The sequence below is a fragment of the Schistocerca cancellata genome, chromosome 12 (genome assembly GCF_023864275.1).
Source record: "Schistocerca cancellata isolate TAMUIC-IGC-003103 chromosome 12, iqSchCanc2.1, whole genome shotgun sequence".
Classification (NCBI taxonomy): Eukaryota; Metazoa; Arthropoda; class Insecta; order Orthoptera; family Acrididae; genus Schistocerca; species Schistocerca cancellata.
Window position 1 is genome coordinate 7,904,332 of NC_064637.1, and position 27,148 is coordinate 7,931,479.

The 27,148-nt window shown below is 42.1% G+C and overlaps 1 protein-coding gene across 6 annotated transcripts in view; it reads right to left on the minus strand.

Moving 5' to 3' along the window:
- Window positions 1-325: 325 nt before the first annotated feature.
- Window positions 326-27,148, minus strand: part of LOC126109831 (uncharacterized) — a 200,212-nt gene continuing 173,389 nt past the window's right edge. For all 6 annotated transcript variants that reach the window (XM_049914889.1, XM_049914887.1, XM_049914890.1 and 3 more), the window contains 3 exons: window positions 16,341-16,708; window positions 831-1,072; window positions 326-526 (listed from right to left, as the gene is read on the minus strand). In XM_049914889.1, coding sequence (XP_049770846.1) covers window positions 483-526; window positions 831-1,072; window positions 16,341-16,708 — 654 coding nt within the window. In that variant the 3' untranslated portion in view covers window positions 326-482. The remainder of the gene's footprint in view (window positions 527-830; window positions 1,073-16,340; window positions 16,709-27,148) is intronic.

Genomic DNA, 27,148 nt, shown 5'->3' on the forward strand with positions numbered 1-27,148 from the left:
GATAAACTTTAAATACATTACCATAAACTTGCTAACTTGAATGAAAGGGTTCGTGTATGACCGTGTTAAGATTAGCACGGGCTTGGCAATGAAAGTGTACATTATCAAGGTCCAGAACATACCGAAGTTTTGCCAATATTTCCAATTTTCATTCAAAATTAAGACCTTTTCCCTATTCTTGGAATAGTTACATTGTATACATTGTATGCAGCCTGCTGCGAGTTGCAATACTGTATGTTTCTGCTCGGCTTTCCTACCGGCAATCTGCTGCAAAGAGTTCACAGGTATGTGCAGGTAATGGTTGAAAGGAATCATGCCACGGAGGTCAAATTCACAAATTTAATGAAAAGTCCATCCTTTTATCACACTGTTATGTTACTACGAAATACAGTGTAGAGAAAATGATCCATACAAAAAGAAATGCCGACGTTCACTGCAGCAGAATGCTGCAATTCTTCCTCCAGTGCCTGCCTGAATGTCTGTTACTTCTCTTCTCCTCTGTGTCTTTTGCTTTGATCTAGCTTCCCTGTATCAAAGAAAGAAGAAAGTATTTATTTATCTGGAAAAAGACATGCAAGCTAAACAGTAAGGTAATTATCCATAATGGGGCAAATAACTATATACGAACGAATAAACGTTCATTCATCTTTTGTTGTTATTTAAAATAACTTATAATCTAGGGTACAAGACAAGCCACACAGCAAGAAACTTCAGATTACGTAACTTAATATTCAGCGGAAACTTTCCAGTAATACCTGTTTCCTATCTTGTAAACTACACTAATATGTATCACAGAGAAATAAAAATTAGCATTATTTTCTACCTCTGACCTGTAATGCCACTCTCTTGCATGTATCCTATATCGTGTACAAAAGTCAGCAACAATTTGGCAAACTCTCTCGAAAACTTTACGTGGCCTTTGACCGACACTGACAAGTCTTTGCACTTTATCCGAGTTAAATTTAACATTCTTAAATTTACACCATATGTTTCTTCAAGCATTTTGTAGCACTCTTCTCTTAAACTGTTTATTTGGTCATATGTTATGTACATTGTTTCAGTCCCGTGGATACTGCAACAGAACATATTATGCTTACATCAATAAAGAGATAAGTTAAAAACAAAATGGAACAATGTAATTTAGGTCTGGGACAAGTCTTTTGACTGAGATGGTGCCCCACTTAAGCCATATTATTCTTTTAATCACAACAAATACGGCTGCACTTAGGTTTCTCCATCATCCACTTTGCACCTTCTGACCTTTCTCCTTCCTCTGGCCCTAAAATCTCACTCCCCAGCTGCCGATACTCCTCCCAGCGGCTAGTAGACTATCACCCCACAAACTAGCCCACACCTCACAAATGTGACTAGTCTTCAGATGACATTTCAGTATCCTCATTTACTCACTTATTCTTTCTAGCACTTTTTAATTCTACACATTAAATGTCAAATTTCTAAGGGTGCCCCACAAGGCTCCACATTAGCACCACGCCTACCTCTGTTCCATATTAATGTTATACAGGGTGTTACAAAAAGGTACGGCCAAACTTTCAGGAAACATTCCTCACACACAAAGAAAGAAAATATGTTATGTGGACATGTGTCCAGAAACGCTTACTATCCATGTTAGAGCTCATTTTATTACTTCTCTTCAAATTACATTAATCATGGAATGGAAACACACAGCAACAGAACGTACCAGCGTGACTTCAAACACTTTGTTACAGGAAACGTTCAAAATCTCCTACGTTAGCGAGGATACATGCATCCACCCTCTGTCACATGGAATCCCTGATGCAGCCCTGGAGAATGGTGTATTGTATCACAGCTGTCCACAATACGAGCACGAAGAGTCTCTACATTTGTTACCAGGGTTGCGTAGACAAGAGCTTTCAAATGCCCCCATAAATGAAAGTCAAGAGGGTTGAGGTCAGGAGAGCGTGGAGGCCACGGAATTGGTCCGTCTCTACCAATCCATCGGTCACCGAATCTGTTGTTGAGAAGCGTACGAACACTTCGACTGAAATGTGCAGGAGCTCCATCGTGCACGAACCACATGTTGTGTCGTACTTGTAAAGTCACATGTTCTAGCAGCACAGGTAGAGTATCCCGTATGAAATCATGATAACGTGCTCCATTGAGCTTAGATGGAAGAACATGGGGCCCAATCGAGACATCACGAACAATGCCTGCCCAAATGCTCACAGAAAATCTGTGTCGATGATGTGATTGCAGAACTGCGTGCGGATTCTCGTCGGCCCACACATGTCGATTGTGAAAATTTACAATTTGATCACGTTGGAATGAAGCCTCATCCGTAAAGAGAACATTTGCACTGAAATGAGGATTAACACATTGTCGGATGAACCATTCGCAGAAGTGTACCCGTGGAGGCCAGTCAGCTGCTGATAGTGCCTGCACACGCTGTACACGGTACGGAAACAACTGGTTCTCCCGTAGCACTCTCCATACAGTGACGTGGTCAACGTTACCTTGTACAGCAGTAACTTCTCTGACGCTGACATTATGGTTATCGTCAACTGCACGAAGAATTGCCTCGTCCATTGCAGGTGTCTTCGTCGTTCTAGGTCTTCCCCAGTCGCGAGTCATAGGCTGGAATGTTCTGTGCTCCCTAAGACGCTGATCAATTGCTTCGAACGTCTTCCTGTCGGGACACCTTCGAACTGGAAATCTGTCTCGACACAAACGTAACGCGCCACGGCCATTACCCCGTGCTAATCCGTACATCAAATGGGCATCTGCCAACTCTGCATTTGTAAACATTGACTGCAAAACCACGTTCGTGATGAACACTAACCTGTCGATGCTACGTACTGATGTGCTTGATGCTAGTACTGTAGAGCAATGAGTCGCATGTCAACACAAGCACCGAAGTTGACATTACCTTCCTTCAATTGGGCCAACTGGCGGTGAATCGAGGAAATACAGTACATACTGACGAAACTAAAATGAGGTCTAACATGGAAATTAAGCGTTTCCGGACACATGTCCACATAACATCTTTACTTTATTTGTATGTGAGGAATGTTTCCTGAAAGTTTGGCCGTACCTGTTTGTAACACCCTGTATAAACAATGGAAACTCCAGATTGGAATATCAACAATGTAGAAGAAGATAGGTGGCTACTTACTGTAATGAAGACACGTCAACTTGCAGACAGGCACTATCAAAAGACAGTTCCATACAGCTTTTGGCCGCAGTCTTCATCAGAAAAAGAGACACACACATCATTCACACACACAAGACAGCACACCTCACGCACAAATGACCGCCAACTCCAGCATCTAGGGCCGGATGCTGGAGTCGGCCGTCGTGTGTGCATGCCACGTGCTTCCTTGTACGTACGAATGGTGTGTGTGTGTGTGTGTGTGTGTGTGTGTGTGTGTGTGTGTGTGTGTGTCTTTCGCTGATGAAGGCTGCGACCAAATGCTTTATACGAGTGTCTCAATTGTGTCTGTCTGCAACTTGACGTGTCTTCTTTACAGTAAGTAGCAGTCTGTCTTTTCCTACACTGTTGAATATTATGCAAGATGGTTGAGAACAGCAGACTGACAACACCACAAGCAATCTGGCAAAGCTGTGTCGTTGCAGTCATGCAGACCAATGTGTTCGCCCCTTCCAGATACTCTGTCCCAGTTTCAGCTCCGTACAGCTATCACGTGAATTTTGACAGTACCGTTAGCAATGTTGTGTTTTTGTTCTGTGTTACAAAATTGGAACAGCGGAATTTAGAGCAACGTTATACCGTCACGTTTTGTGTTAATCTTGCAGAACCTGTGAGTGTTACATGTGAAAAGTTGAAACTGATCTATGGGGGATATTCCTCAACAAGACCACAAGTTTTCTGCTGGCACAAAACATTTTTGGAAGGCCGAGATGCAATGAAGGTGAACCTTGCTCAGGGAGACCTTCAACTGGAAAAACTGATCAAAACGTCGAAAGTGTGCACGCTCTTGTGAGATCAGACTGATGTTTACTGATAAGGATAATGGATGACCTATTAAACACTTCCCCTTTCGCCGTACATCAAATTTTGACCGATGTTTTGGACACGCGAATGGTTTGTGTCAAACTGGTGGCGAAAAACCTCACAACTGAGTCGGAAAATCGAAGAAATGTGTACGTTGATCTCCTTGAGAGGATTGCTAATGACCGTGAATGGTTTAGTTGTGTGGTTTTTTAGTACAATCCTGAGACACAGAAGCAAACTGGGGAATGGCACACTGAGACATCCACACGATCGAAAAAAATCTCAAATGAGCATATCAGAAGTCAAAACATTGTCTTTTTGCTTTTTGATTGCTCCCGGACAAACTGTTAATCAAGTGTATTACGAAAATGTCATCAAAAGCTTCAGGAAAAGGGTTAATCGAGTGAGACCACACATTGCAGACATCACAACGCCCCATGCCACATAGCCACTTCCATCACAGAATTTTTGACCTCAAAAGGCATTTCTGTTGTTTCAGCAGCCCTCCCTATACACCTGATCTGAGTTTTTGTGACTGTTTTCTTTTCCCAAAATTGAAAAATGTCATGAAAGGACGTCATTTTGGAATTCTGTAACACATTCAATCGAACATAACTGACACGTTAAAGGCCGTAACAGTTGAAGCCTTTCAGCACTGCTACCACGACTGGGAACAACTACTCTGCCGGTATACGGCTGCCGAAGGGAACTTCTATGAAGGGGACTATAATAATGTTTGGAAAAAAAAAAAAATACTTTGGTATATAAAAAAAAAACAGTCTCCGTACTTTTCTCACACACCTCATACCAATAACTATCAGATTCCCATCAGTTTTGTTAAAAAGTCACACTTCTGTCTTACCTGAAAATTAAAACCCTGGAAAATTTCTGAGTGAGTTAACAGTATTCACAGTAGCTCAAGAGTGTTTATTTCATACGAATGAGTGGAATTGAGACATATTTAAAACTCAATTGGTGTAGTTCAATCGATCAGCAATGAAAAAGTAGGCAAGGTGAAAACCATCCGAGACATAGAAGAAATAGCTGCTGTCAAGTTTTCAGGATTGAATTTAAATAAAAATTTGAGCACGAGCATAGGCAATGAGTACCTAGCAAATAAATTAAGCAGTTTTCTAGCTGTAATTCAAATACAGCCAACTAAAACTGACACAAACACTGAAAGCCTGGTGTGTAGGGGCAAAATGCAAAGAGAAATATAGCAGAGGTACAAAAGTTGTCCTAAAAGACAGCAGAGCTTGTACAAAACTACATATAGAAAGCAGACTAAGAAACAAAATTGCCAGGAGTGATATTTTGGGGGTAAATATAAGTGCATGTTGTAGTATCCCCAGAATTTTATGAAAGTCTGGAGACACTTGTGTTCCACCCGTTTTGAATCGTTATTTTAAAGCAGGGCGTAAGGATGAGCACGGGATACTGCACCCATTTATTGTTTGTGCAGGCAAAACTGGAAGGGAGATAATTCGTCGGCACTGGTAAGTGTTCAGCGCGACCTGCCAAGTATAAGCAAATACGGACCGGAAGATCCGTGGCCGGCGGCAAAGAGTAATGTAGCTTTGTATTGTTGAAAAACAAATGGAGTGGCTCGAGATAGTGACTGCTTATTAGACTTTGAACTGCTGTCGAGAGTACGTGCACTGGACGTGGATAGTCAGCCACGATAAAAGCTTATGTGTTAATTGTGTTCAATAATGTGTAATTAACTGATTCTGGGTGCTCAGTAATGTGTGGGCTTACGTCATAAAGTTTAGTTGTTTTTCTTTTTTTTTGGACAATGTGGAAATAAATATGTTTTGGTGCATTGAATAATATTCCAAGAGTAGCGTATTTTTTAAATAAGACGAGAGAGCGAGAGAGTGAAAACTTCTCCTTCCTAGCAATGAAATCCTCAGAGAAGCGTCCGGTGCTAGCAGAAGACATCAGCGCTGCAAGGAAGCAGAACCAGCATTCAACAAGTAAGTCCACGAAAACGCTTAAGCTGTATAGAGAGAGCTTAACATTACACCGGGCCAACGCAATATCAAAAAGATGGGCTTATGGGAAACACAGTAGCGTATATATTGCAGTAGACAAACTCAAATCCGTGGAAGTAATAATTGAAATTGCATGCAAGAATCTTTGGGCAAGGTATCGGTTTCTGGACATACTGTTATAGAAATATTTCTTCTACTTATTTATTCGATTTGTATTCAGAGCATATTATATGCTCTGCCACATTGGATGAAGAAGAAACCGGAATTAATAAGGCTAGGGTAAATACAAATAACTTCAGATATTGGGGGACGAAGAAAGAGCCTCCACGAAGAGTGAGAAATACCGACTTGGGCGTCCCCTGGGCAACGGCGTTTTGCCGGCTAATCTTTCTACCTAGCGACTACAAACCTCGTGAGAGAGCGGAAAACGAGAGATCACAAAAAGCTCCTTTCAGAGCCAACACTGACAATTATCTCATTCAACACAGAAGGGCTGTCACATGCAAAACAAGACCTTATTTCAAATATGTGCAGGGATTACAGGTGCGATGTTATGTGCCTCCAGGAAATGCACAGAGGGTCAAACTCCACAAGGCCAAAAATACCTGGCCTGCAGCTAATCAAAGACATTCCTCATAACCTATACAGAAGTGCAATTTTCGTCAAGAATGATCTCAAAATCACAGAAGGCAGAACTAATGGACAGAATAGCGTAGAAATAGTCTTTGTCAACCTCCGTCATTCAACAGCAGCAGACGGAAAAGAGGCTGTAATCCAGATCTATGTTTCTCTAACAATACTCTTCCGAACGTAAGCCAAAAGCTCGTATTGAATCCCACCTCAAAGTCACAGCACCGGCCAGTACTCTGCAAAATCAACCCAGTGATACAACCAACAGTTTCCCGTTCGAAACAGTTTTTATTTCCAAAAACTAACTGGGAAGCTTTCTCGAAAGGAGTGGACAAAAAACTTTCATTTCTTCAACCTCTACCAGAAAACTACAGTGATGGGACTTAACTGCTAAGATCATCAGTCCCTAATCTTACACACAACTTAACCTTTAAATTATCCTATGGACAAACACACACACACACACACACACACACACACACACACACACACACACACACACACACGCACGCCTGAGGGAGGACTCAAACCTCCGCTGGGACCAGCCGCACAGTCCACGGCTGCAGCGCCTCAGACCGCTCGGCTAATCCCGCGCGGTGAAGAAGTCGTAACAACAATGATTGAAACTAGAAGACAGAAGTGGCAACACACTGTAGAAAGCATTAACGTCACCCACAGTAGTCGGAAAGCCTGGAGACTCCTCAAAAAGCTAGGTGGTATATCTGCAGGTACACCAGGCTCTGTTGGCATTACAGCAGACCAAACAGCCTCCCAGTTACTGAAAAACGGTAAAGCGGAACACAGACTGAAGAAAGGGCATACGAGAATACTAAATGCTTCCCAAGAAGAAAATAATGAAACACTTGATCACACATTTACATTATCAGAACTGAACATAGCAATAAGTTTAAAGATTGGGAAGGCTGCAGGCATAAATGATATTAAAAATGAACAGCTGATACATTTCGGTGTTCGCTCTGAATTGTGGCTATCGGAGTTTATGAACTGCTGTTGGGCAACTGTACGAATCCCTAAAATCTGGAGCCAGGCAAAAATAATTGCAATTCTTAAGCCTGGTAAGGACCCGGAAGATCCTAAGAGTTATTGTCCGATCTCTCTGTTGTGTACAACTTACAAACTGTTGAAAGACTGATACTAAACAGATTCAAAGAGCTGATCGAGGGCATCCTAATAAAAGAGCAAGCAGGATTTCAGCCTGGCAAATCTTGTACCAGTCAAGCTCTCAGCCTACCCCAGTATACTGAAGATCGCTTTGAGAAAACACTAGCTACAGGGGTGGTGTTTATAGATTTGATGGCATCGTACAATACCGTCAACCTCATTGCGAAAGTGCAAAAAACCAACAACAAGTCCTCAACTCACTGCTGTACTCAAATCGGTTCTATTTAACAGAAGATATTTTGTCGAGTTCCAGGGTAACACGAGCAGATGGCAACTACGAAAAAATGGGCTTCCTCAGGGCAGTGTTCTTGGCCGCATGTTATTCAATATTTATACAAATGACCAGCCTATTAGTCCCCGGTCAAGATCTTTCACTTATGTTGATGATAGGGCATTAGCAGTTCAGTCAGGATATTGAGGAAATACTAGCTGAGAACCTGGAAAGTCTCACCAACTATTACAATAAAAATCAGGTGAAACCCAATCCAAGTAGGACCCAGACTTGCCTATTCCATCTTAACAACAGAGAGGCGAAGCGAGAACTGACCGTTTGGTGGAACGACACAAGATTAACCCACTGCCCTTTCCCAGTGTACTTGGGAGTTACTCTTCATAGGACACTGTCATTCAAGCAGCACATTGAGAAGAGCAGGGCAAAAGTCCGATCACGGAATAACTTACTTGGCAAGCTAACGGCATCAAAATGGGGAGCTAATCCAAAACTTTTACGCACCACCGCAATCGCACTCTGTTACTCTGCTGCTGAGTTTGCAAGTCCTGTCTGGGAGCGGTCATGCCACACGAACAAACCGGACACTGTCCTGAACCACATGTGTAGACATATTACTGGATGTCTTAAGCCAACAAGAGTAGAACACCTGTACTGCTTATCTGGAATTGCTAAACCAAATGTCTGACGTTCAATGCAAAGCAGAATTGAACAAACAAAACAGGTTTGAGATCAACGTCATCCGCTATGTGGCTACCGAATGGTACCAAAACGCCTCAAGTCGAGTAGTTTTTGCCGGTCGCAGTGGTCTCGCGGTTCTAGGCACTCGGTCCGGAACTGCGCGACTGCCACGGTTGCAGGTTCAAATCCTGCCGTGGGCACGGATGTGTGTGATGTCCTTATGTTAGTTAGGTTTAAGTAGTTCTAAGTTCTAGGGGACTGATGACCACAGATGTTAAGTCCCATAGTGCTCAGAGCCATCAAGTAGTTTTCTCCACTCACCTAAACCACTCACAGATCCACCAAAAACTTCTAGAAAAAGACTGTGGCACGAACAACAAGAATCTGCCCACAATTCTGAGGAAGTGCTGCCACCAGGTGCGGAACTCGATTGGGAGAGATGGAAAACCCCGAACAGGCTGCGTTTGGTAATGGGCAGATGTAATAAAAATCTGTACAAGTGGGGAATTAGTGAAAGTGCTTTGTGTCCGTGTGGGAACATCCAGACCACAAACCACCTGCTTAAATGTCCGCTAGTAAACTAGCCGAGAGTGTGCACGGCCCGAGACCTGACGGCGTGCAGCGAAATAGCGAGGACATACGGGGACTTCTGGAAGAATGAAATATGAAGCAAAGACTCCATAATACTTTATTATTTCCAAGTATTTTATTTTATAAATTAGCATTGTAATATTGTAAATTCTCTAGAGGACAAATTACTCTATAATGTGTGAATTTATTGTAAATTGTTTGTAATACGCATACGAAATATATATACTTCAGATATTCAGATGATACCATAATGATGGCAGAATGCGAGCAAAAGATCCTCTTTCTGAAGGTGGAAGAAAAAGTGCAAAAACTGGTCTCATGCTGAATGTCAAGAAAATGAAAATTATGGAAACTACACTTATCACTTCATGACATGGAGAAGGAGAAACAGTGCAGGTAGTTTCTACATTCGTCTACCTCAACTCCCAGACTTATGCTGATGGCGACTGCAGTCACAAAATTGAGAGGTGCTTGTTACTTGACAGAAAGACTATATCCAACACTAGCAATTTTTTTAGGAGTAGAAACTAACTTCATGGAAAAATCATCTCTTTATGTCCAATTTTTATGTTATTTTCAGACAGAGTATTTTTCATGCCAGTTATCTCTTATTTCAATACTACAATACCCATCACTTTTATTTGAATTACTGGACAGAGAAAGAAACATTTACATTAAACCAATTAAATTGCTAAGTAATAAAAAGAAAGAAAGAAAAAGAAAACCTGGCGCATAGAACTCCTGCATTCAGGATTATGTGCAAACTTAATTATCATCTCTAGAATCTCAACAATTTTCGATACAGATACTGGCAAGATATCGGTCCCAGGAATTCCCAGACTGTATCAAAATCTCTACAGTAGATTAGTCTGGAAATACAAAAAGAAGTGAAGAGTTTATGTACATAGATATAAAAGAGTTAATAAAATATTTTTTATTTACATGCTAAAATATGATTACAACTTACATTTTATATTTGCGTGCAGTAATGTTCGTCTATTATGTTTCTGATGGATGGTGAATGCAGTTTATGTTACAATGGCAGAAAGATATTTATTACATGTTATAGTTACTGTCTAACTTATATTTTTCCTACGTGGAATGTGTCCTTCTATTATAACCATATCATTTTTTTTTACTTAACTTGTACTGTGAAACCTTCCTTCAAGCCAAACTTCACAAATCTACATCAAAGGGAAGTGCCCTATAGGTTTTGATGTGTAAGTATGTGAGAATCAAAATACGTGGCAAAATGGCAAAACTTTTTGATTGCACCGATTTAAGTTATTACACAGCCAAGGAACCGTAGACCTTAGTGACAAAAATTTGAAGCTAACACAAAACTGCTTCAGAGAAAAACAGGTCTTAACAGAGGACAGACAGATACAAAATTATAAAAAACATTTTTTGAGTGAAGTAACTACAAATTAACAATTTTTTTGCATTTTTTCCTTTACATGCAATGTGAAACTGTGTATCTTTGCAAATTTCACAATTCGAAGTCAACGGGAAGTACCCTATTGATTTTGACGAATGAGTTTCCGAGTATCAAACAGTATGACATATCTTCTGACTGAATTGACTTAGAAGCTTAAAATTTTTACGTTGCCAAGAGACTGTAGACCTTAATGTGTGACATATATTTCAACTTGACACATTTACCCATTCCGGAGAAAAAGAGTTCTTGACAGTTGGACAGACAAAAGTTCTGTTTTTACAGATAGGGGCGTGGAACACAAAAGTCACTATACAGTGAAAATGGCCGCCCTGAATCTACAACGCTACACGGAAGCCACACTGTCTTCAGCGCAACGGTGATAGATAGTGGGCTCTCTAGTTTCTCTTTCTGCAGAAATTTGACAGTGTCCACATTTCCTGCTGCAATTAGCTCTTCCACTAAATTCTAAAGGGATTTGTATCCCTTCAGAATATCTACATCACTAAGGTCTGCCTTTCCAGATACACGTGACAGACTCTCTGCCACGTTCCCAGGATTACCGTGTTAGGGTTCGTACGAAGCCCTAACGCAGAGAACACACGAGTGGCACAGACCTGTAGCCGTGAAGCAGTCGGCCTTCTCTAAATGTGCAATCTAAACTGAAGCGTACACTGACATTCTTGTAAATATTAACTGGAGCACCTCCGTGCCCATACTTGCGTGGTGACCACACAAAAAGTTCTGTCGCCTCTACTTTGATTAGTATCTAAAAAGAATTCTGCCAAAAACGTAGCAATTTATTTTCGCCTAGCTTGTTAACGATCTGTAACTTTCAGAGAAATGTCACAAATGGCGAATTTGAGTAAAACCTACACATTAGCTCTTGTTGCCGTGTTAAACTTTGCTTCTTTTTCCAAAACACAGTGGAGTTTACACAGTCTCACCTCACTAACACGTTGTGCAGGTGCAGAATTGGTGGTTTATTAAGTGAGGAACTGAGGGAAAGTAAGGTAAATAGCTTATGATAAAGCACATCCTCGGTCCAAAAATAAACGTATAATGCCTTCACTTACGCTGTTCTAAAGCCCGTACCATTTCTCACTTCACCAGCTATCGATGGCCCTTAAAAGTTATATTCTTTCATCTGTAGTTAGTCAAATAACACAGTACATAATGAAGTTACACATAATAACCGTACGGCAAAATAATCTCCTCCTTCAATTTGCCAAAATCTAATTTCAGCATCTCAAACCATTTACGAAATATGGGGAATTTTGTGGATATTTCACTGGCTTTACCACTGGCACGTGTGACTGCAAATCAGTGTGCTAAATCGGATCAATTTTCTCGAGACTGATGACTGACGGAGACCTCCACCCGAATCTAACGAAAATTTCAATATGTTAACTAAATTTCATATGCAGTAAAATATTATGTAATAATCACCAAATGCAAAATTGTAGCGACCCCTATTTTTCGTTGCAAGCTTTTTCGCATTTCACAAAGTGCCTTACTTGTGTGCAAATATCGCAATAACTGTGACCGCCAACAAAACGGTGGGCACGTCATCGTCGAGCTAACGTATAAAGCTGTAAGTAATGCAAAAGCAGAATTTCTTTACCAAATAGTTTCTGTAAAATAGTTCGAGGAAGAAGGCACGGCACATGTCTCGATTCTGTCACTACTGGGCAGCCGGAAGGGAGTAAACACCGTCGGTCTCCTCTTCTGAACAAACAAATGAACTCACCCAGTGCTTTGGACGAAAATTGATCACTACGCATCAGCCACCTTTTCCTGTGCATTCTCTGTCACATCTGTTAGACGGTGACACTGTAGTGAAGTTACGAAAACCGGAACAGGCTTCCTAATTCACGTTGCACAGTGTGTCATTCCCACCACGTCTTCTATAGTACGTTTTTATCCACCGACGATAACTACATATTTTTCTTCAACTGCTTATATCGTCAAGTATTCTTAATGGAGCACTGCATATCATTTATTCATCCTCTTCACTTGTCATAGAGTAGCTACCAATACAAAAACACAATGTGAAATTTTTCTGCCGGTTCAGAATAGCAGACAACGTGACTACACGTGTAGAAACGGCTGTCGCTAGTGTAGACGGGGACACAAACGGTGAACATCATTGCAAACATGTTGAAGACTTGGTGAAACTATGTTGCAAACAGAGATATGTTTATAAACAGAGTAAATGCAGCTTAAGATAACAGACATTAGGGTGCATACAGACAAGTCATTTTTCCTCAGTTCAACAAATGACCAGAACAATACAGGAGAGAAACTCACTAATACTGGCATAACGTATCCTCTGCCACACGCAATACGGTAGTCAGTGGAGTATCTACGTGTAGACGTAGAAGAAAACCTATTTTTATAAGATTAAGTTAAACAACGTGTAAGGCGAGGTCGTAGCTGTATTTCTCAGTTCGTTTCATTATTTTTCGGTTAGGTAGATACAGATCACTCAATCGTGTGTGAAACCGTAAGACGAATTGGAAGAAATAATTTTGTTCCACTTAACGTCGAATGCTATCTCTGAGATCATAAGAGACATAAAGGTACCTTTCCATTTGTTATCCTATGCCCCATAACAAATCATAATGTCAAAACTACTATTATGACACTTTTATTTTCTCTGTTGTAGGTTGACAACGAGTGATTTGTTTTTTTAGTTATACTATCAGCAACTTACGAGTGCGGGCTCCTGCATATAGTGCTCACAATGATCTGACTGAGCCTTCTTTGATTGTGTGCTAATGATTACCTGGAAATTTGATGGAATGCCTCCTGTTTCATTAAATGAAACAACAAGTTTACTGTTACCAATCACCGTTTTATTTATTTCCAAGACGCGTTTCGAAGGTTTAAACCTCCATCATCGGGTGGATTTACATTAGTTAGTATGACATTTGTGTTGCCATGTGTTCCTTGAATCTAATCTCAAATGATCTGCCTGTCTGGCCTATGTAGAAGCAGTAACAGTTCAAACATTCAATTTTGTACACACCTGTGTGATGAAGTGGGTTTCGTGTGCCAATGTTGTGGGGTAACTTCTGTCCAATCTTGTTGTCTGTTGTAAAGGATATGCTTATGCCTTTTCGTTTGAAGACATTGGCAATCTAGTATGAAATGTTACTTAGAAAGGGGATTGTATGGAGGATGTTATTTTCTTTTTGTTTTTTGTGTCGTAATTGCTTTGCCATTATTGAGTGTTTCAGGGTGTCTACTATGGAGCTGTTATAACCATTTTCAAAAGCTGTTTGTTTTATTATTTCAATTTCTTGATCACATTTATCTTCAGAGAGTGGTAGTTGGATAGCTCTATTAATCATGTACCGGAATGCTGCCGTTTTGTGTGCTGCGGGGTGGCAAGAGGAGTTGTGGATTGTGGTATGTGTTGTGGTAGGCTTGCGATAAATTTCAAACTGATGTCTGTTATTTTTTATTCTAATGGTAAGGTCTAGGAAATTTATACTGTCATCTTTTTTTGTGTTCAACTGTGAATTTTATGTTTTCATGGGAGTTGTTGAAAAACTGATTCAACTCACTGATGTCATCTTTAGTGCCTTTGATTAAAATGATGGTATCATCTACATATCTGTAGTAGTAGACGATATTTTTGAGGAGATGGTGATTGGAATTCAGGATTTTGTCTTCTAGGTTACGTATAAATATTTCTGCTAGCAATCCGGAAAGATTTGAGCCCATTGCCAGACCATCTGTTTGTTTGTAGATTTTATTGTTAAATTTAAAATAGTTGTGTGAAAGTGTGAATTCAAGTAGGTCCATTAGTTCATTAATGTGAGTTGAAGGGATTTTTTGTGTTTATGTAGGTTGGCATTGATTATCTGTAGTGTGGGATCTATTGGCACAGAGGAATAAAGGTTTTGTATGTCAAATGAGGCAAGTGTGTCTCCATCAGGTACTTGTATGATTTTGACATATTGTGTGAATTCTGTTGTGTTTTTAAGTGTTCTCTCATTATTGAATGTGTATGCTTGTTTGAGAATTCTGAAGAGTATTTTATTGAGCTTGAATGCTGGGCTGTTCCTACAGCTCACTATAGGCCTGATGGGAGTCCCATTTTTGTGGATCTTTGGTTGTGATCTAAGGCAAGGTGCTTGTGGGCTCATTGTTACAATGTTTCTTGCTTCTTGGATGGTGAGTAGAAAGTTAATGTTGTTTGAAACGTGTTTACTCTCTTTTTGTATTCTGGCTGTTGGATCTTTATGTATTTCAGTTATGTTGCTGGTTTGGAAGAAGTCTAAAGTTTTTTCTCTGTATGTTGTTCTGTCAATTACAATAGTTGGTTGCCCTTGTCAGCTTTTACAATTATTGCATTATTCATGTTTAATTTAGTCTTAATGGTACGTGTAAGGGCTGCTTCTCTTTTCTTGTATGCTGGGAATGGTTTTGCAATTTCCTTTTCAATTATTTCGTTAATTTTGTGGCAGGCTGATATTCTGTCAGTTTGCTTCTTAAAGGCGATGGTCGATAGATCTGTGTGACACAAGTGATGAGCTTTTCTCGGTTCTTTTGGTCCAGCGGAGCTTGAACATTGTGTTTTAAGCCTTTGCAGAGTAGTGCCTCTTCTTCTGCAGTGAATATTATGTTCGTGTTATTGAGGAAAGGTGTGTAGAATGTGTGTTTCTTTTGGCTGTTTTGGTTCGGTTTGGGAGGTAATTGTTGCTTTATAAGATTGGCTAGTTTTTTCTTCCGTGTAGCTTTCGTTTTCTGAACGGTGAACTCTGTGTACTCTTTGACTTTTTTGGTTACGGAATCATATTCTAATCTATGAAGCAACTTTCCCAACTGTAATTCTGCATTATAAATCTGTGTGTCGAACATTTCTTTTTAATATAAAGTTCTTTCGGTTCATTTTTCACCCAGAGTTTTCGTGCGATTTCCGGTGTTTTCTTCGCAGTTGTCGTGTTTGTTTTAATGCCAATCTTGACATAATTTGGAATGACGTTATTCTTGAGACAATTCCTATTGAAGTCTATGCCTTGTGTCGTCATTGCGACCTTTCCTGCACTGTTTTTGTACTCGAAAATAGCCTCGATTGCCTGATTGGGCAGATTAACTTTTTCCACGACGCGTTTCGAAGGTTTAAACCTCCATCATCGGGTGGATTTACATTAGTTACTATGACATTTCGTGTGTGTTGTGTTACAATTTAATTTTTTGTCATTAGTAATCCTAAACCTTATTCTGAAATAGTTTCTCCACTAGGCAGTGCCACAAGTTCCTGTTAACTCCCGAGGCATCTCACAGCCTCCAGCTGTCTCAGGTGAGCTCAAACTCATTCAGTGGTCTGTCAAATTTATCAGCTGTTTCAGTACACCAAGCGGCGAGAAATTTCTACTGTGAACAGATTAACAGTCTGGGACCTAAGGGAATCTTCTGATCTAAAAGCCTGGAAGTGAAAGTTTTGAACTATCTACTGTTTATCAGGTTTCCATTACGGACTATTACTAGCTAGGAACAGTGTGCATGCACAAAAATTCCATCCACCTTCTCCAGTATGCGCTACAGAATTGTAAAATTTACAACCGGATTTTAACAGTTTACAAGGGAACTCACCTTCTCCAATGGTCTTTGAGTACTGCCATCAATATAGTGAAGTCTAGAACATTGTTATCCCCCAGGTCTGGAGCGAGAAATCTTAGATGCAGTTGATTAAACTCTTCATCATGAAAGTGAGCAGCAAGGCCAAGTATCCACAACATATGTTCGTTCGCAAACGTCAACTGTTTTATGTTGCAATTTAATAAACTGTGCAACGTGAGGTGTACAGATTCAACAGTTTTCATTTGACCTCTGCATAACAACAGCGGTAGATGTACCCAGTTCTTTTGCTCAGAAGGTCTGCGAGGTTTTGTCCAAGACAACATTATTCCAGCGTACAAGCATTGCCTTTTGTTTTCACCGTCGATAGCTTCGACCGAGATCTGTCAAAAAGAAAAAGAGGCAGGTGAATGATTTGACAATTCTTTGAAAGGCAATGACTGTGTGTATTGTATTAGCTCTGCAACACACTAGTGGAGAAAACAAAGTCACCCTACACAATTAAGTTACGGGTAGCACAAGAACATCTTCATACATACCTTCCCACAATTTAGTGTCCTTCACAATGAAAAGTTCTTGACATTGGACACCATACTATGTACTTACAAACATAAGAAATCTAATTACCTATTTGCAAGTTCTATGAATCATAACTGTGATCTGTGATCATACTGCAGAACAAAGCAGTTAATTTACAATTATAATACACTCTCAGTGAGAAATATGGCCACATGTTGACCATTCATATTAATTTACAGCTAGCTCCAATGTTATTTAACCTTTATATGGGGCAGCAAACAGGATAAATATTTGTTGATACTCTTTTTAATATCCGATAGTAGCTGAATGGATACCTGTCCTGTGGGCTACATTCAGTGCCGAACAGAGGGATCAGAACATTACTCACGTATAAGGGAGGCAATATGAGCACAACAAGAAATAAGTGCATCATCAAATATTTTAATGTATATGAATAGACAAAAAATTTACTCAAGCGATGGTAGGGGAAAACAAAAACAAACAAACACACACACACACACACACACACACACACACACACACACACACACACAAAGGGGTTTAACTTTTACATGCTTTCAGAGCCATTGGCTCCTTCTTCTGGCAGAAGAGTTGAAGGGGAAGAAATAGGGGTGAAGGAAAAGGCCTGGAAGGTAGAGTTCAGGGGAGACTCACCGGACAAGTGCAGGCTTGTGTGGGTGCACTCACTGTGCTTTATACGGCACCAGAGGTTTCGTCTTCTCTGAGAACTGAGTCACGACGTACTGAAGACCTAACCGAGTGACACGTGACATCACGCCCCGTATAAAAGAACAAATCTGCTACAACTTGCAAGTTTTGCACTGATAATTTTCGCAAGATAAATTATCTTACTATCACATCCAGTACACTCTGAGAACAAATGGGAACTAAAGATAAGTTTACATGACGTCACGTGCAATTGCACTACCTAACAACTGCGCACGCACAGCACGCATATGTGCAACTCCGTGGTGAAACAACAATTTCAGCTCGTTCCAACTTTGACGACACTATTTGTGAGAGTTTTGAGGTTAGGTGTGTCAGTATAGTGTAAACAAACTGAAATATGAAGTGGAGAATGGAAGAAATTTTTCGCTTTTTGGGCATCTATACAGGGTGGAGAAAAATTGTGTCACGAAATTTTAATCCCGGATGCCCTGATGCCAGTAGGAACCAAAATTACTGATGTCGTGTAGGTCGAAAACACCGTTTTTGAACTACAGAAACTTGGCACCACACGCTCCGACTGGCCGTGAGATTGCCCTGTTGCCGTTCGTCGGTTGACGGGCAGTGCTACGGTTGTCGGTTCACACGTACAAACGTATCACATTGGCACAGTGATGGGGAGAGGGACATTTGTTTGTGCAAACCGACAACCGCAAGGCTGCCCCTCGACCGAGGAACGGCAACAGGCAATCCCACGGCCATGATTCTGTAGAGTAAAAATGGTGCATTGTCAATCTACACGACATTAGTAATTTTGGTTGCTACTGGCATCAGCTATCCAGGGTTAAAATTTCGTGACACACTTTCTCTCCACCCTGTATTATGCGTAGATGTTTATGGGATTCCCACAATTCCCGTGATGATGACTACAAAAACAAGCAGCAACATGTTACTGTAATTGAGGCCATCCTACGTGATCTAAACTTGAAGGACTGATGATGTCTGAGCTACGTGGCAAAATACATTCGATTAGGATATATATACAAACAAAGAAAAATGCAGGCAAGCAAAACATCTGGCTGTGGAACAGTCCACCTCTACAAGATGAAAATCCCACGGATCGAGTTGGCTCATTTTTAAGGAAAATTGTGTACAAAGGATACACAAATCTGCTAAGCTGAATTCTTTACACAATATTCATTTATTTTAAAACTCACATCACTGATTGACATTCACAATCTGTAGTATTAGTACATATTTTTAAACTCTTAAATTTTGCCAAGGTACAGCTCCATCTGTAAGAAAGTGGTTTTCAAAACATTCTGTTCTCAATGCGGCTCGCTTCGAATAACGATTGCTGCTGGCCGGTATCAGTCGACCAGCATTTCTGCGTCTCCACATTTCTGGCTCGTAAACTCTGTTATCCACATTTTCTCGGTGTATCAATTGCGGTTGTTTGTACTGTTGACATGCTGTTTTTCTCTGCCACTTACAGATAACACATGTAGCCCTGACAATTTTGTTCACTATTTGTGGGCAAAATGGTATACACAAAATATTGACACCAGAATTCCAAACGCATTTTCCACAACATGGTGAGCTCTCAAAAGTATGTAGTTGAATATTTGTTTCTTTTAAACTCAGAGGGTCACGTTTAGAAAAAGGCTTTATTAAATACAGGGTTCACGGGAAAGCATTGTCGACAACTGAAGCAGCATCTTCTGGCGAACCAAGAGTTCCGTATGCTATTGCCAGTTTTAGTATACAGCTTGCAAAATTGCTACTACCGGCTGCCCTTCCTGCTTCACCTATACTGACATAAGTGAAACAGTAATTACTGTCAGCAACAGCAAAGAGAACAACGCTGAAGGTGCCCTTAGAACTGATAAACTCAGAAACACCTTTTGGTGGACATGTTTCCCATTTACCAAAGCAAAGCACGGGAAATTGCATCGAATTCCGAAGTCCTTCACCGTATCCCTTCATTCGTCTTCAGTCTGTGATACCTGTACAAAGTAATCAAGATTACTGATCCAAACGATACCCAAATTATGATCGGGTACGCTACAAGTCAAGTTACAAAAATCTCATTCTCTCGCTTCTGGAATGGTGCAAAACAAAATGAAGACAAAAAACAGCACGCATTGGACATACTAGTAAGTGATAAACAGTATCGACCCACACCAAGCATAAACAAAATCGATGGCACTGTGAATGTTCAGTCTAGCAGCAGCAGCAGCAGACTGCAGGCAGCATCTGAACACAGTACGCGGAATAGGCATGCCGAAGACCCTTTCCAGCTTCCTAAAAATGGTGTTTTTGAGCTACGGTCAATTACGTATCAGCCTCAGGAGCAGCATGAAATTGCCAGTTTTTGCAAGAGCATTGTGGAGTAAATGGAAAAGTTGCCAGAAGAACAGAGAATAGGGTTAATGGAGGAAATCCAGTCCCTAATTAGCTAAAAGTAGAAGCAGTTCTCGGCCGAAAGGCAAAAGAAAGAACAGAGAATAGGGTTAATGGAGGAAATCCAGTCCCTAATTAGCTAAAAGTAGAAGCAGTTCTCGGCCGAAAGGCAAAAGAAAGAACTCGTCCACTCGGGACAGTTGGTTGCTGCCAAAGAAATACTGGGCTGGGAAGAAGGCCTGTCATAGTTAGAAGCCATCACATTGTACTATGACACCACAATGAATTAAGTTAAATTTTAATGGTGTGTTCTTACTGCAAATGTATTTTTTGATTTTGAATAATAATAATAATAATAATAATAATAAACAATTAAACAGTTCCATGCTTTACCTCAATGTATTCTGCAAGCTCCATGTAGATGGTATCACAAACAACAGAAACAATTGTGGATTTAGGATCACGATACAGGTACTGTAGAGAAGAATATGAATCCTCGCATGCCAAGAAAAGCAATGTGATTTGTAATTTTAGCTTTGGCAATGCATTACATTACTGCATTACAGCATCTTTTTCCCTTATTGCTTTGTTAACTGCATTAAAAAAAATGTCAACTGAACTGATGACATTCTAAGATGATTAAAATAACTTCTGGGGTCTTCCACTACAATTTCTTTGAGCAAGGTTGCTGAGCAACTGAGCTGACATCTTTTCTTTTGTCTTATGCAAAAATTTCACACAAAGATGCATAACCTCCGCCACAACCCGTGAAGCTGCAAAAGCTTTCATTTTACACGAGAATATAACGCACTCACAATTGATGAGACTGAAGAGCACACTGGTGGTGCCACATCTACAGACAAATACGAAACCAATTGTGTGCAACTCGTTTCACGCGACGAGTGGCACGAGCCGGTGTCGTCGTGTAAACTGGGCCTGAGAAGTGACGAGCTCCTCACGACAAAGTTTCCAGATGCTGGAAAAACCAGAGAATATATTCTTACATAGTTACAAGACGGAGACTGCTCTGGAATAAAGCAAATTCACATTTGCCACGGATTAAGGGCCAAACATAAATACGATCTTCAAAATCACAAATCTCTGCCACGTGCAGTGCATTGCATAAATACAGCACTACAGTGGACACTAGACGAAAAGTTGCCCGACATTTGTAACTCCGGTCACACAGTGTGGAACAGTAGCATTTCAGTTGCAAGAAAATAGCATTGAGCATTTACTATAGCAAAAAAAAGAAAAGCAGGAAAATTTTTCATTTCAGCCTGATACAATGAACAGAATAATTAAATTCTTTTAAAGAAGTCATAAATGAAATGGAGGGAAAAACCAAACAGATCTTACCTTTGTAGTCCTGTGGGCATTTTGTTTACTAGATTTACACACAAGTTAAGATGACAATGCACCACTGAAATTCTGCGAGGACCTGCAGAAACCTTCCTAAAAGTCACAAAGCTACACAATTCTAATTATACAGCTACATTTTTTCATCTGTGTTTCGAGGAACCCCTAGTATGAAAAAGAACAAGCATATTTATCAAATTATTCAACCGAAGTTCAATACCACAGATTTGGAAGGAGGGAAAAAATATCACATTTCCTCTCCCCTAGGGACGTGTCGGAACTGATACTCGACAACTTCTAAATGTAAATACGAACTTGTGAGACACTCGAACACAGACAGCTTACGCGATGACTTCGAGAATGTGTCATCTCGGTGGGAGGTCGACGCCTCGGCCTTCTCCTACACATTCTCACCAGTACAGCAGCAAACTGGAGAAATTTTAGCAGGACAGTCTTAACCGTATCAGAAAGACACTGTCGTATCGACCCGGAAGGATCTGTATGTTCGGCAAACTAGATGAAGTGGTAGTGGTGTCATATGTCGATCAGGAACTTTTAACATTCAACTCTTTAGAGAAGCACTTAGAGGAACTAAGGCTCACATTCAAAAGAATATTTGACAGTGCATTCCCTAGATGTGCACCTAGTAGAACAGTTCATTACGGCAGGGGCCCTCCACATATACAGTCACTGCACAGACACTTCTAAAGAAACAGAGACTACTACGTAACAGGTGCCAAAAAAGACACGGCGGCACAGCTAGAGAGATGGTGAATGAAAGGTGAACTGTGTGAAGCTGTCAAGAACTATAATAACTGGTGTCCAGACACATGCACAACATGACAGAAGTTATTAATCATACGGCGAACAGTGGTTAATCGTCACTTCATTTGCATTTTTAATCAGTCCCGAGGTTGCAAATGCATGCAGGGCACTGCATCAGCTGGGAGTGTCCGCCATAGTGAGATACGGGCATTTGCTGTTTTAGAACTGATTAAAACTGCCAAAGAAGCGACTATTAACAGTTGTCCATTGCAGAGGACACGAACACCACAGAATTAATCGAGATAATAAGTTTAAAACTACACTGATTTGGGGGGAGGGGAAGAAATCACAAAACTAAAAAATAGTTAATGTAGAGTAATGAAATTCTGGGAATACGTTTGTCTAGGCAACATATTTACGTGATTAACATTGCAAGATTGCAGGTTAACGTAACCGCGAGATAAGCAATTACAAATTTAAAATGCCGGTACATTAATAACCAGGGTAAACACCAGAACCTCGAATCTAATCCCGCAAACGTGCACGCACTGTGTTACACAGGCGCCGGGTGTCAGTTCGAGGGACTGTCGCACTCGGTCGACCGATACGGAGACAGTTAGTACCGTTCGCAGGTGACGCCGAAGTCGTAGTCCGGTGACGTCCCGTACGCGCACAGTCGGAGAGAGATCCGGTGACCGAGCTGGCCGAAGCAAAATGTAGACACTCTTCGCAGCGCGTACGTGGGCGAGCGGTACGCTGTCGGAAAACCCCGTTCCAGAATGGCAGCACGACAGGGCAAATCACCAGACCGACACACAAATTTGCTATCAGGGTGCACGGGAAAACCACGAGAGTGCTCCTGTCGTCAAACGAAATCGCACCACAGTAAATAACTCCAGGTGTAGGTCCAGTGCGTCTAGCACGCAGACAGGTCGGTCGCAGGTCCCCGACCGGACACACGGCCGTCACCGGTACCGACGGCGGAGCCAGCTTTCGTCGGAAAATGCGACGGACCTCCGCCCTCCCGGGAGTCCGGTGAGCTCTCGCCCGGCACCACTCGAGTCGGTTCGGGACAGTGGGATGCACACTACAGAGCATCTGGCTCAGAGCTACACTTTAAGTAACCGATCTGTAACAGTTCCCCGTTTCATTAGGGTGCCGACTGCCACTCAGACTGTCGCTGTGGGTGCAGTACGAGGTGCCGGAGCACGGCGCCCCGCCCCCCCCCCTGTCGTGCCACGACGCCGCCCGAGCCCAGCCTCCTTGTGACCACTGCTGTCAGTAAGCGTGTACGGTGTCTACATTCCTGCCACGAGGCTTTCTGTGATATTGCAGAAGGGACGTCAGCTTTTCGTAGCCCCATTACGCGACCTCGTTCGAACTCACTGAAGTGTTAATAATGGCACATTTGTCCCATTAAAGGCGTTCTCGAATAATACTAAATCACGGCACGCGATCTCGAACGTAACTAATGCACACATCTGTTACAGTGCGTATTTGAAGCAAACCCGATTCGCATCCTCATAGTGGCATTACCGGCATCGGTCCGATGAGACTGGCTCAAAATTTGGTGCTACGTCGTAGTTAAAATATAGAAACGCGCTTGCCGAGTTTTGTTTATGTCGCACTACTCGTCCTCGTGTCGAATTTTTTCTGTAAGTATACACGAGATATTGCGAAATGGGGAACAGGACGACCAGTCGGTGACAAATTTCGTCACTGCTAATTCACGAGCTGTGAGTACATTTAACGTGACTTCCTAAATGCAGCACCAAAATTAAGATTGAACGATTCAGATGAAGAAGCAGGAGCAAATATTAAAAATTTATTTCCACAAACCTTTAAGCAATTAGAAGCATCTCCTATGTTCTTCGCAGAAATTAAGAGAATCGTAAAATTTTTAAAACCGGAAGCTCGCTCGGTGTTGACGGAATTTCAAACAGAATTCTAAAGAGCTGATCTAACTCAATAAGCAATATCTTACTGATATATGTAATGAATAACATTGAAATACGACACTATTAAACGTCTTTATAAGAAATGTGGCAAGAAGAACTTATTGTTCAATTTCCTTACTGACGTTTGTACCCAAAATATAAAAAAAGATAATGTGCTCAAAATAGTCCAGATTGAAGTTCAGACAGTTTACTTAGCACATCATAGTTTTCATTACAGAGGGGTTGCTCAACTGAAAATGCTATTTATACGTTCATTCATTAAATATTACAAGCTTTAAATAATGAAAATTTGTCAGCTGGTACTTTTTCTGATCTTTCCCGGGCATTTGACTGCAAACTTCACATTATTCTCTTAGAAATATTTAAGTGTTTATGGAACTGACAACTACAAAAACTGCTTTGAATCTCACTTGATACACAGAATGCAAAAATCAGTGCAAACACAGTCACTGCAAGAGCAGCAAAACAAAATGTGATGATGACTGCAAAAAATTGTGGTGAGTAATTCAACCAATGTTAGAAGAGGACAAAATCTTAGTAACTGGAGGGGGTGTGTGTGTGTGTGTGTGTGTGTGTGTGTGTGTGTGTGTGTGTGTGTGTGTGTGTGTGTGTGTGTGGAGGGGCGGGGGGAGGGGGATTTGAATCACAATCAAAGTCCCACAGTGTTCGATTTTGACACTACTACTATTCCTCATATACGTGAATCACCTTCCATTTAAAATTCATCACAGGGAAAGTAACAGAGGAAACTGTTATTGTCAAAACAATGGAAACAGCAGGTTGGAATACCAACAATGTACAGAAAGATGAATTGCTATGTACTGTAAAGATGACACATTAAGTTGCAGACAGGCACAATTAAAAGGCACTTACATAAAGATTTTGACAACAGCCTTCATCAGAAAATGAAAGAGGAACACACACCACGACCGCCAACTTTCCACACCAGACCATTAACAGCCGTTTGTGTCGATTGTCAACAGGTCTGTGCCAGTGTGGATTGACAGGGGACCAATAATGACAATCATCACGATTTAATTCGCCATTGTTTTTGAATGTGGCTTCATCGGCGAACATGACATATCTAAAAAAATCATTGTCACCTCTTATTTCCAAGGCCTATTGGCAGAAATGCATGCGTATTTGCATATCTTTCGCCACTGATGCCTGCGTCAGTGTGATATGATACGCATGATATTTGTGTGCCTTCAAAATCTTCAAAACAGTTGATTTCGCTATTCCAGTCTGTCTCTTGAGTCGCACAGTTACTAATTTTGGGATCCAATTGAACACAGGTGAGAACGGTAAGGATACGAGCGTCATTTTCATTGTATTTGCAATGACGAGGTGGACAGTGCATGTATCCATTTCTAGCTCACTGAGTGCAATTTCTAATAATGTTTTCGCTTGGATGTCGTCTGTTTGGGAAACGTTCCGCATACAATTGCGCAGCTGCAGCGTAATTGTTATGGCATTCACCTAAAATTAACATCATACCAACAATCTCTGTAGGAGGATAGTGAGCCATGTTTCGCTAAAGAATAATTCACTATCATCAGTTGAAGTTTACGGTTCACAATCTGAAAAAGAAGTGATGTCTGACTCGCACTCGCACCAAAAACTCTGGCTACCAATGCCAGGTGTGGGGGCAGTTTAAGCAGCGGAGCTGTTGTTCCTGCGGTGACATCTATTATGTTGCAGTGTGACCTAAGGGAGTGAGCTGTCCTCGCTGGGCGTCTTTCATTGTGACGCCCTTCGTTGCGACAGCAGGCTGCAAGATATTACTCTCGCAGTTGATCTGGCCAACGAGTCGTCGGCCTGTGGTGGACCTGGCGGGCCAGACCACGGATCAGGCGGTTGCCAGACTGTTCTGCATTGCTGTACAACACTCTGGCGATTTGCCAGAACCGATCCCGCAGGAAGGGGATGCCAGCTTCCTCGTGGAGCAGCCTCGCCGGGTAGCGCCCAGGACGTCACATCCGAGCTGGAGGCGACGGCGCATCTCGGCCGCGTTCATGCTGCGGGTGAACAGCGCCGTCTCGTCGGCGTAAAGTGTCAACTCCACGCGTGCCACCCGCGGGGTGTCGGCGGTGTACAGAGAGTACAACAGGGGGCCGAGGACCGACCCCTGCGGTACTCCAGCTCGAATCGGCCGGTCGGTGGAAATGCCTCCATCTGCTCGGACGTGGAATGTGTGTCCCGAGAGATACGAGCGCAGCAGGACCACGTGTGACGTCGGTACCCCGTGTGCAAAAAGTTTGTACACGAGGCCGTCGTGCCACACGCAGTTGAAGGCCTCGGAGACGTCGAGAAGCACCGCCCCTAGGTACTCCCGCGTCTCCAGCGCTCGCATAACCTGCTCCACGAGGCGCAACAGCTGCTGTGTGGTAGAGTGGCCGCACCGGAAACCAAATTGCTCCTCGGGAATGAGTTGCTGTTCCGTCACATGGCGAAGCAGTCGCTCCGCGTACAGCCTCTCAAACACTTTTGAGAGGGACGGGAGCAGACTGATCGGCCGGTAGTTCGCGGCCTGGCGTGGATCCTTGCCGCTCTTGGGGATGGCAACCACTTCCGCATGTTTCCACGCGGAAGGGAAGGTCCCAGAACGGAGGATGCTGTTAAAGATGTCCGCCAGAGATTGGTGTACCTCCGGCAGTAGCATCCTCAACAGGCAGTTGGTGACACCATCCGTGCGGCAGCAAAGCTGGTAGATGGGTGCACCTTACAAGAAGGCGCAGCCCCTCCCCTCGGTTGATTACGGCCCCTTTTAAAGGACGAACAGCCTCTGTAGCCGGCGACGTGTGTGCCGCCGCAGTTGCAGCACGTCGGCTTGTCTTCCCTGGCAAGCCCACAGGACTTGCTCTCGTGCTGGCCCGCGCACTTCACGCAGCGGGGCAGCATGGAGCAGTAGCGGGAGACATGGTCGAGCCGCTGACAGGAAAAGCACTGGGCCCTCTTGCCTTTGGCCCAGAGAGGTTCCACCGCTACCTTGACCCAGCCGACCCGCTGCACCTGGAAAATCTTCCGATTTTCCAGGTTGTCAACGAGGACAACCTGATACAGCGGCATGTCACGGTGCGTGCGCGGAGACTTCATCAGTCCGGTGGACCGGACGCCGAAGCCCATGTCCTT